The 12,149-nt window shown below is 37.4% G+C and overlaps 1 protein-coding gene across 2 annotated transcripts in view; it reads left to right on the top strand.

The window, feature by feature from the left end:
* The window catches only part of LOC122812915, a 739,345-nt gene that overhangs the window by 483,432 nt on the left and 243,764 nt on the right, over positions 1-12,149 (top strand). For both annotated transcript variants that reach the window (XM_044084968.1, XM_044084969.1), the window contains exon 10: positions 493-686. In XM_044084968.1, coding sequence (XP_043940903.1) covers positions 493-686 — 194 coding nt within the window. The remainder of the gene's footprint in view (positions 1-492; positions 687-12,149) is intronic.

Raw genomic sequence — 12,149 nt, 5'->3', positions numbered from 1 at the left:
TATTTTTTTCTTAAATAATGTCATTGTATAATAGCAATAACCCACTTTTGGGTGTGGGTAATGCTGGATTTATCCACGGTTGGCTTTTTTGGCCACTCGGGTTTTACCCTCGTGACCAAACCACACCAACAGTGGGTAAATCCAGCATTACCCACACCCAGGCGTGGGTTATTGTTATAGTAACCCATGCTTTTTATGTCACACTGCAATGTGTAGCTTTCATATTAAACTGTTTTTACTTTACTGATGTTTCATTTACAGCAGCTTAACACAGGCCTGCAATAACTAACAGCTTTTTGCTTTTTGAGTACAAGAATGCATTTCTAATGTTTAGTTCTGTCATATGTGATATAAAAAAGTCATATGTAGCACATCTCAGCAGCTATCATTTCAAGGACTTTATACTTTTGTAAAGAGACTGCTTAATGGTTATAAATGAGTCACAAAAATAGTACATGTTGAGTAATGATTTGGTTATTTTTCTTTTTCTAGGCTGGATTTGTGCTACAAAAATTCAAAGGCAAACCCTTAAATTTTCGCATAATCAGATGGAAATGGCGAGACGGAAAAATTTATAAACCAATGTTACCACTTCTGAAATTATTACAGGAAGAAGTTCCTGACTTGAGGCTTAACTTTGAGAAGCCCACTGAAGAATGTGAGGCCAAGTGCCTGGAGGATGGCAGGTAGGGAAGAGAACACTGCACCATACCTCTCAACTGTCCCTAATTTTCAGGGATATCCCTTATTATGACTCTGATATTAGCTTTGTCCCTCTTAAACCCTACTAAAACTGGTGACGTTTTGGAGAAAATGTGATGAATTGCACTTGGTAAATAATGGCAATAATTAGAATTATAGACTTTTACTTCAGCAAATGTTTATAAATTCAGATTACCTTATTCTGTCAGTGTCTCAAGTTAACACTATTGTGTCTGATTGTCTCTGATTATTTGTAGATTTTTTTGACTCTGTTGACATTTGTCCCTGACTGGTTGAGAGCTATACACTGTACTACTTGTAATTACACAAGAGATTTTAGGAGTGGGATAAAATAGCAGCAGAGTACATTAACAGTGCATGAGTAAACATTTCTGGCTATGAGGTGGCTGCTTTATTTACTTTCACCAGCCTTATATATTTGCTTAGACTGCATTCCACTGCTGATCTTTGCTTTCTCTTTTTTCTCCCTTTAAATTTGTTCTTCTCTTTGTTTGATTAATTAAACATTTCAGAGTTTCACTAGCAAATTTAGTAGTAGCTAGTTTCAAGATGTGCAAAAAGCTAGGCAGGTGATACCTAAGATCATTTCTAACTGAATTACTTGGGAGGTAATAGAACAGCTGCAGCTTTATCATTTGAGAAGTGTTAAGTATAAATGACTCCTGCTGATTGGTTGTACTCATCATGACTAGATTCTCTTTTGTTTAATCATTTGTTTTGCTTTAGATGGCTGTCATTTTTATATGAAAATTGTTGAAATTTATCTTATGTGAGATTATTTAGTTATCAAAGTTAGAAGTGCTGGGAACATTGAAACAAAACGCTGTATACCAGAACTCGTAGTGCTCAAAGACAGCTATATCCAGTCCGGAAACACCACCACAGGATTCGCAAAGCTCACAATAAGGTGCTGCTGTTTAGATAGTAGAAACTTTATTAACGTGAAATAAATAAAACACACACACATTTTCGTCGATCAAATACGACTTCATCAGATAGTCACAAAGTAAACTGCAGTTTAAATACTTCCCATACTACCATGCAGGTTACCATTCAATTATTCAATAATGTAATTAATCAATGTATTTAAATAAATAATTTTAAAAGTATATAACATTTATAAAAACACAATAAATACTAGCCATAAAACCTATTATGAAACTGGATTGCCATCCATTGCTAATGGTAATACTATGTATATTACTGATCTCTTTCTGTCAAAATAAAATTACCAGTTGTTTCACATATATATTGAAAAACAATGTAAACCATTCACAGAAAGTAGATAGGATGTCCCTTAGTTTCGAACATGTACTTGTTTAAAATATTGGAAAGGCTTGGTTTCAATAGAAAACAACTATAATTTAAATACGCCCTGCCTTTAGTTTGAGGTAAGGTGCAATTGAAATAAAATCATTAAGCCCTGGAAATTTATTGGACTCTAAAAGGATCTGCCAGTAGGTCTCCCTATGGGCTAGCCTAGCCTCCCAGGGTCCACCCCTAATATCTTTGGGGACAGTTTCCACTACAAAAAACAAAAACCTGGCTCCCTCGCACTCAGTAATGTGCTTGTATAGTGCATTTTTAGTGTTGGATTTAGCTATGTCATATTGATGTTCATATATGCGTCGTTTTAATTGTCGTTCGGTTTTACCAATGTAAAACGCCTGACACAACTGACATAGAGCCAGGTAAACTACTCCAGTGGACAAACAATTGGAATACCCTGTAGCTTTAATGTCCCTATTCCTACTCTCTAAATATACGTGGTGGTCCTGGGCTATGTATTTACAGGATGAACAATGCCCGCATTTGTACGTTCCTTTCTTTGTACGGGAGGACTGTGTGGTCCATTCATGTTGTTCCAGAACCCTTTTCATGTTAAATCCTCTTCTAAAAATTGTTTTCAGACTTTTGTCTTTAAATGAACTTAAATCAGTAAATTCCTGGAACGATTGCCATTCTTTTTCCACTATTTTTCTAATATGTGTGGCATTGGTACTAAAATCAGTAATAAAGACGAAGTTACTAGAAAACAACCCGCCTGTGTCCTTACGGGAAGATCCATCAGTCTCCCAATTTCCCTTACCCAGTATAGGACTGAATCTAGTATTGCGTGCAGCCGTTACTTCATCCTGGACTGATTGTACTAAACTAATAGGGTAACCCCTTTCTAAGAATAAAGATCTCAATTTGTCACATTCTACTCTAAAATCCACATCCAGGGATGTCATCCGGGAAATTCTAACAAACTGCCCCTTCACAATTCCTCTTTTTTGAAAATGGGGATGTGAACTCTGGAAGTGTATATAACTATTAGAGAAGGTGGGCTTTCTATAGATACAGGATTTTACACCTTCGCCTTCTTTAATAAGGGTCACATCCAAATAATTAACACTGTGATGAGTTATTTGATGAGTAAATTTTAAAAAAGTCGTAGTTGTATTAATATACTCGATAAAAGTATCAATACCCTCCACTGGTCCGTTCCAAAAAATGCATATGTCATCCAAGAACCTGCAATAATAGTTCCAATTTGTGGAAAATACACTATTAATTACAAATTTCTTTCCCCATATATACATGACAATATCAGCATAAGTAGGGGCACAATTTGCCCCCATAGAAACTCCAGACGTTTGCTTAAAATATTCACCAGCAAAGAAAACAAAGTTGTTTTTTAATACCAGACCTAGTAATTCAGTAACTATATGGACATCGTTAGAGGTAATATCAGGACACTCCCATAGGACCTCTTCTACCCACTCCAACCCTAGATCACTAGGAATAACTGAAAAAAGGTCAACCACATCAATGGTTAAAAATACGACCTCTTTTTCAAATAAGTGGGTTTGGATGTTACGTAGAAAGGCCCAAGAGTCTTTAAGGATGTAATCCTGTCTACCCCACAATTCCTTAAGTTTCTAGTCTAAGAATTTGGAAATGTTGTGTGTCTTGGACCCTTGAGCTGCTACAATGTGTCTCAAGGGCGGGTCGTTTGGATCTTTGTGTATCTTGGGCACCCCAAAAATAGTGGGTACCCTAGGATCAGAATTATTAAGATATGTAAAAATATCCATTTCTATAACATCCTGGTCGACCAGGTCTTTAATGGTCAGGTCAATCCTATGATAGGACAAATTAATTTCATGTATAGAAGCAGATGTGTATTTGTCATAATCGTGTAGGATGTTGTACATCTTGGCCTGATATAAATTTTGATCCATTAATATGGTTCCACCGCCCTTGTCGGGTTCCATGACTCTCAAATGTTGACCCCTACTCAACTCTTGTAATAATATATTTTCTTCCTGGTTTAAGTTGGCTACATATTTATCCTTGCCCAGTTCTTTCCTGAATTGTGCCTCAATTCTATGCTCCAGATTTTTGAGCTGTGGGTGGAGTGGGGGGTTGAATGTACTAGATTTTCTCAAATGCAAACTAGGGGTCCCAGACGTGGCTCCCAATAAGTTCTCTAAATTAAGTTTACGTATAAAGAGCTTCAAATCCAAAATAGTATGCACTAAATTTATTTATTTAAATACATTGATTAATTACATTATTGAATAATTGAATGGTAACCTGCGTGGTAGTATGGGAAGTATTTAAACTGCAGTTTACTTTGTGACTTTATCTGATGAAGTCATATTTGATCGACGAAAACGTGTGTGTTTTTTATTTATTTCACGTTAATAAACTGTTTCTACTATCTAAACAGCAGCACCTTATTGTGAGCTTTGCGAATCCTGTGGTGGTGTTTCCGGACTGGATATAACTGTCTTTGAGCACTACGAACATTGAAACAAACTGTATATATTGACAAAGACTACTGTAGTGGGAATATATCTTTAAGTTAAATAATAGGATATGATGTATTTTGAAGTGGAGTGATGACATTTGGTAAGAGGGTAGAAAAAGAATTTAGAGATGCCAAGAGATGAGCAGAAGACAACCTGTGGGAAGGATCATTAGAATTTATCTCTAACCTACAAGGCATTATCAGATCCAGACCTGATGGATCTGCTACACATTCGCAAAGCAAACAGCATTACAATTACAAGAACTAAGGATCTAAATGTTGTCTGTGACATAAACAAAACATGTTGGTGGGACTGATATGTGTCTCAGAGATTACTCTTTTTCTGGAATGGACTCCCTATTAGTGTTAAATAGAGCTCATCCCTAAGCTTATTCAAACACAATTTGGACCAATGCAAGGGAAATTGAAATTCACCCCTGGCCTGTTGCCTGTGGCCGTTATGGACAGGGACAGTTTGTAGATGTCCTAAGTCACAGGCATATACCAGAGACATTCTACCCATGGGCACTGCTAATTGGGAAAATTGGGGTGTAAATGGCTAGGCTGATAAAGGCTGTAGGGCCATTACCCTAGTAATGTCCTGTGATCCTATGGGTGGTAGAGTGAAGATATATATACATTTGGTCTAGGATAGTTACATGAGTGGGGAGAAAACATTTCATGCTAGATCTTTACTTGCTGTTGGTCATTTTAAGGCTTCAAGGTTTTTAAAACTCTTTTTTAATACCATCACTTAAGACATAACCAAACCTACATTGATGTAAAATAAAACATATGAACGTGTTCCCAGTTACAAACATTATACATCACATGTATTCTTTTGTATAGCTATTATTAATCCAACATTATATAAATTGTTCAATTCCTACCTTCACTTAAAACTCACTCCTCCTCCATAGCATCAAAATATTATTTTGCACGTGTTGACCTCACAGTTTCCATTTTTCTAGGTAATTTGCTCGTACCTTTTCCATATATCCCACTTCAAGTTCTTTTATCTCTGTTACAGTATTCGGTATTTCAAGTACAGTTGGCTTAGACTTTGATTTCCATTTTCTAGTAATGGCTTTTTGGCAGTCATCAGAATTAAACTCAACAAGGCCTTACTATGTCTAGGCAATTCAGATCCTTTATACCAGCACAAAAAAATAATTTCCTTAGTTTGCACCCATTTGCTCACCCAACATTTCTGACGAGTACTCTTTGGGAATGTTTACAGCCTCCCAACTTATTAAACTTCTAAAACAAATGTTCCAGTTAACTCTTTCTTCCCCATCACACCTCCAGCATTTAGCATCTACCTGAGAAAAATTTATTTCGAGTCTGCTTGGGGTATAACATAACTATGCAAACACTACCAAGCAAAAATCCTAAATACTCTAGACTTTGTTACAATTGGCTCCAGCCATACATATCTTTCCATTGTTTCCTTGTGAATTACTTATCCAGTCTCTCTTCCTAATCTTTTCTAACCTCCTCTGATTGGTTCTTGTAGTTATCTTACAATATTTTATATACTGTACTAATTATCCCTTTTTAACAATAGCTTATGTTCTGTATTCAACTAAAAACTCTACCAGAGCAGGTATTTCACTTATGATTCCCTAATCCCTTTCTCTTTGCCCATACTCTGATATCAATCAGTGATAGGGAAGACAGTCTCTAGCCTGTAGTCCAAGTGTCTTCTTGTCCTTTTCCCATGCTATTACCTTTCCTCTATTGTAGCTCAATGTGAGTACATGTACCTATCCAAGGGCTTGCACAAGTGTGTAAATACTGAGCATGTGCAAGCTAGACTGCCATTTTGTAGTGAGCTGTTGAGATGTAAGCATGCATGTATGTAAGGTCTGTCTGTTAACCAATTAGTTTGTATTTTATGATGCTGCTATCCATCCTAATTTGTTTCTACGTATTAAAGCATCTAAATGAAATACGCCACCTGCTTTCATCTATGTTAGAGAGAAACGAGTGACATGGTGTCAGAAGCGGCATGTCTAAAGGAGGTAATGTTAGAGGCAGCATGGCTAAAACGACATAAGGCACTTGCTTCGAACTGGTGGAATATGCAAGAGTGAATCATCCCTATAATGTGCATACTTCGCAAAACAGGTCAGAAACGATTTTCAGATATTAAAACTTGCTCAGCACTATTTCTTATTTGTAAAATATGAAACGATGTATACAGAGCACCCTAAACAATATTTGCATAAACCGATATGTACAGTACTGATACAAATATTCAAATTACTATGGAAAATGTTTAAAATAAAGTCCAAATTGCATAAATGAATAAATAAGGGGAGACGACTGCATTTTCACAAAGCATGTATTTTTCTTATTAAGCAAAGATATCCAAGTTATTAGACGTGTATAAATTGTTTGCATGTTTGTGCTGTGTTACAGTAAAGTTCTTTCACAGAATATAGCCATTACAGAGCATATTTCACAAAATACAGCATTTTGAAGAATTTATTGTGCATTTGAATGCTGTTACAAGCTCACAGAACACTTTGTTCATGCATAATTACAAAGGCCATATTTTCAGTGTGTTTGTACATACTTTGTGGGCATGGCAGAAGGATTTTGAAAATCCACTGCACTATTGTTTGACTGTAATATTGCTGAGAACTGGAGAGTGTTCGAGCAAGTGTACGACATTTTCATACAGGCTGCATTTTCTGATAGATGACCATACAAAGGCATTTATTCTGCTTAATTTAGCTGTGTCAGAAGCCACAGAAAGGGAATGTTCATTTGTGTATGCACCTGCTATCTATACAGGAGAGGGGGGGAAACCCACTATATTGTTGTACAGGCTGAGTCAAGAAGTACCCTAAGTGCTTAAAACGTAAATTTAGAGAAATGTGTAACCCCCAGACAAATGTTACAATGGAAAGGCACTTATTTTACACAAGGGCTCAAAAGCCTGGTAGAACTTTTGCAGCATGTATATCTGATCTGAGAAACAAAGCTAAAAGTGTAGAATTGGTGATTTAAGGGATGAGTTGATAAAGGATACTTTGTGTGTGGTATTAAAGATGATCCTGTGAGGAAAGATTTTGCTTTGTGTCAGTGATTTAACTTGAAATAAGGCCATTGAGATTTGTCAGATATACAAGCTCAGAGAAAAGCACACAAATATGCTTACAAATGAGAATACCTCTAGAAGGCACAGTGATAAAGCTCATGTTGATAGTATGTAGCATGTTATTAAAAGAAACAGGCCCAAGTACATGGCAGCAACTGTAGCCCCTGTAGCACTCACTGGTAAACCCCAGAGCTTTCAAACACATTCCAGAGGTCGCACAGTCTCAGTGAAGCATAAGAGTGAATCAGCAAACTCAAAGCATGGGTGCCAGCCTAGTTTCATTGCCAGCTGTTGTAATTGTGGAGGAAGTCATGAATCTAAAAGGCAGAAATGTTTAGCTTTTGGTCAGCAGTGCCGCAAATGCAATAAGTGGAATCATTTCAAAAGGTTTATAAATCAAAAGGCCCACATTCTTGTATTAAAAGGGAACATTCTAAGAAATTAGTTGATCATTTAGGGAGCTGCAACCCTACTCTTTATGTTGATGGTGTCAGTGTTTCATGAAACAATCAATGCAGCAGATTTAAGGGCAAAGAATGAAGTATTTTGTACTGTTCGGATAGATGGAAAACCCACAGAACTCAAAGTTGACACAGGTTCCAAGTGCAATGTTTTGTCAGCAGAAACAGTTTCTAGAGTGTGTCATGGTGAAAGGCTTGATTTGGCAAGATGTGCGAAGCTTGTTGCATATGGAGGTGAAGAAATTCAAACCGAAGGCTCAGTAGTGCTTTCATGTTACTTTGCTGGAAGAAGCTACAACTTGTTATTTTATGTGATCAAGAGGCATGTCCAGTCATTATTAGAGCTGTGATTTGTCCAGCTGAAACTCCAACTGAATGGGTATCTTCCATGGTGGTTGCTCATAAAAAAAGCTCAGATGACATTAGAATATGTATTTATCCTTGAGATTTGAACAAAGTGCTAAAATATCTCATCATCCAATGTGCACAGTCAAAGAAGTCGCAGCCTTGATGTCAAATGCCACTGTTTTTTTTTGTCTTAGATGCAAAGAGTTCATTTTGGCAAATTCAGCTTGACAAAAATTCATCATTGCACCCTACTTTCAGTATTCTGTTTGGCAGGTGCAGATTTTTGAGAATGCCATTTGGGATAAATTCTGCAAGTAAAGTCTTTCAGCATGCAATGGAGCAATTTTTTTTGGATATCTTTGTGCTGTTATAGTAGATGACATACAAATAGGAGGTCATGATGAAGCTGAACATGACAGAAACCTTAGAAAAATTATAGAAATGGCACGTCAAGTGAATCTTAAGGTCAACCCACATAAATCCAATTCAGGCTACAAGAAGTTACTTATGTTGGTCATTTATTGACAAGTACAGGCCTACCATCAAAGCAAATAGCTGTTCTCGAGATGCCAACTCCAGACAATGATCAAGCCCTGCAGCGTTTTCTTGGCATGGTCAGCTACCTAGCCAAGTTCATTCCAGACTTGAGCCAACTATCAGTGCCACTCAGAGCTGACATGTAAAGATGTATTCTGGTCTTGGTTAGAGCAATACCAAAGGGCATTTGAAGTCCTGAAACAGAATTGCTCGTCCACCAACTCTCAGATATTATGATGTTCACAAACCAGTTACTCTTTCATGTGATGCTTCTAAATTTGGTCTTGGTGCAGTCATTCTACAAGAGGATCGACCTGTTGCCTATGCATTGAGAACTCTTACCCAAGCTGAGATGCAGTATGCCCAGATTGAGAAGGAGCTTTTGGCAATTGTATTTGCATGTTCGAAGTTTCATGATTATGTTTATGGTAGACCTATTCAGATTGAAACAGACCATCAACCAAGAGTCAGTGTCTTGCAATAACCTATGCATTCAGCTCCAGCCCAACTGCAATGTATGATGCTGATATTGCAAAAGTATAATTTCAATCTTATCTACAAGAAAGGTAGACTTCTTTATCTTGCTGATACATTATCCAGATCACCCAGAAATACTACATAGCATGAGAATGAGAACCTTGATTTTGAAGTCATGGAAGTCAGAAATTTTTCTTCCACATGTCTTGATGAGTTGAGAGATCACACAGCTACAGATCCAGTTTTACAAAGGCTCAACCATTTTTTCAGTCAAGGCTGACCGTCAAAGCAATCCGGTTTACCTCAAGAAGTGCAACTTTATTTTCCAGAGATGAGATTTTGTCTGACAAAGGTATAATTTTAAAAGGTCCAGAAGTAATTGTTCCAAAGTCCTTGCAACCACAGTACATTACTTTCTTGCATCAAGGTCACCCAGGAATCGGCTGTACCAAAGGAAAGATGACAGGGCTAGTATTTTGGCCTTCTATGTCACAAGATATTGAGAGAGCACTTTCATCTTGTTCTATGTTAACAGTACAAACACACATCAACAAAAGGAACCACTTTGGCTAAACCAGGCTTCGGAACTACCTTGGTTGACAGTAGCCACCGACATTTCAAGTGGAATGGTCAACATTATTTGGTGTTAGTAGACTCTTACTCCAGTTGGTTCAAGATAGACCTACTTCCTATCCTAGCATCTAGTACTGTCATTACTAAGATGAAGCGTCATTTTGCAGTGCATGGTAGCCCACACAAAGTTATTTCTGATAATGACACATAGTTTACAAGCCAACAATTCAAAAGATTTGCTGAAGAATGGGACTTTACTCAAGTTACAAGTAGTCCTGAGTACCCGCAGACAAATGGTTCGGCAGAACGTGCAGTTCAAAGTGCAAAACAATTACTAGAGAAGTCAAAATGAGATATAGTGATGTTTTCCTGAATCTCTTGAATCTCAAATGTTCCTCGTGATAAACATCTTGGTTCACCTGCTCAGAGACTTCTATCGAGACAAAGCAGAACTACATTACCAATCAGTAGTCAATTGGTTCCATGTGTTAAGCTCAACAGGTCAGTGAAAGCCAGTCTGTTGAAGCACCTAACCCAGAAGTCCTACCATGATAAAACGGGTCTATATTAGAACATCAAACATTCAAAATGTCGAGTGTTCTAATATCGAACCCTAGCAATCGAAAAAAGAAACATCGAACATTCGGAACAGCAAATTTTTTCCTAGGGAAACATTTTGCTGTTCCAAAACACATACACACAACACAAGCACACCAAACAAACAGCCATCCACACACATACACCTAAACTCTAACACCTAACCCTACACTAAACTATACAAACACCACTAACTATCCACTTACCTTAACCCAAACCCTAACCTTGAAGTCCGTCACTATCGCACAGTCACCTCACCCGCAACCTAAACCTAACTCACCTAACCCGCCCTAACCCACACGTCCACACAATCGCACACTTACCTGAACCTGACCAGTAACTTTCCACCAGAGCGCTGAAAATACTGAGGCAACAGAAACGGACAACCAAATTCTTTCCCTAGGAAAGAATTCGGTTTCCTGTTACTTCGATATTTTCGCTGAAAATGGGTCGATACTAGAACACCTGACATTTCAAATGAAATAAAAGCAGCAAACAACTCAATCCATTATGAGAAGGAGAAGTGGTAAGGATGCAAATGTCCGGAGGTTATCATTGGATTGGTGTCATGAAGAATATTTGCCCAGAGCTGAGATCGTACATTGTGGAATCACAAGGAGCAGTTTTTAGGTGGAATCAGAAGCATTTAATACCGGTGTCTGAGTCTATGCTACAGCACAATGCCTGTGAGAGACTCTTTATCTCAGAGTGAGTTGCCTGGTGTTCCAATTCTAGAGGAAGTTCCAGAGAACATTCCCATTCCTGTGACAAATCCAGAAGTTGCTGATATGAATTGTGCACCAAAGACTTCCTGTTGCTAAATTTGGTCCAGACTGTCATGTTACGAGATATGGTCGCATCTCTAAACCCTGTAACAGATACAAAGCAAATTGGACATAAACATTGTGTTTTCTTTCTAATGTCTATAATAATGCATGTCTAACTCTAATATTGTTTTTACAAAGGGCAATCGTTTTAAGAGGGAGGCTGTAGATCAGTGTGTGTGTATGTACCTTTAAGAAGCTATCCAAGGGTTTGTACAAGTGTATAAATACTGAGCACATGCAAGCTAGACTGCCATTTTGTAGTAAGCTGTTGAGATGTAAGCATGTATGTATGTAAGGTCTGTCTGTTAACCAGTTTGTTTGTATTTTATGATGCTGCTGTCCATCCTGATGTGTTTCTATGTATTAAAGCATCTAAATGAAATAACCCTGCCTGCTTGTCATCTATGTTAGAGAGAAACAAGTGACATCTATGTTTATTTGCTCCCAATACATTGGTTCTTTTGCCAGTTTTCTACAGTAAATTCCAGCCCCTACTTGCCTATTCTTTGTACTCCTAATTGCAGTCATCAATATTTGCAAAATCTCATTTCTCCATTCTGTTGTTGGCTTAGTTTTTAAAATACTTTCCAGTACTTTATGAATATAATATTCTGTATGGCTGTTTCATCATCTTTTTCCACTGTGAATTATAGCTTTCTACTTGTGTTATGTATATGAGCCTTAACTGTGTAGTTCTA

This window comes from Protopterus annectens, chromosome 10.part0 (assembly GCF_019279795.1).
Source record: "Protopterus annectens isolate FY-2018-M chromosome 10.part0, PAN1.0, whole genome shotgun sequence".
Taxonomy (NCBI): Eukaryota; Metazoa; Chordata; order Ceratodontiformes; family Protopteridae; genus Protopterus; species Protopterus annectens.
The sequence above is the reverse complement of the archived record's forward strand: the minus strand, read 5'-3'. Positions and strand labels throughout refer to the sequence as shown.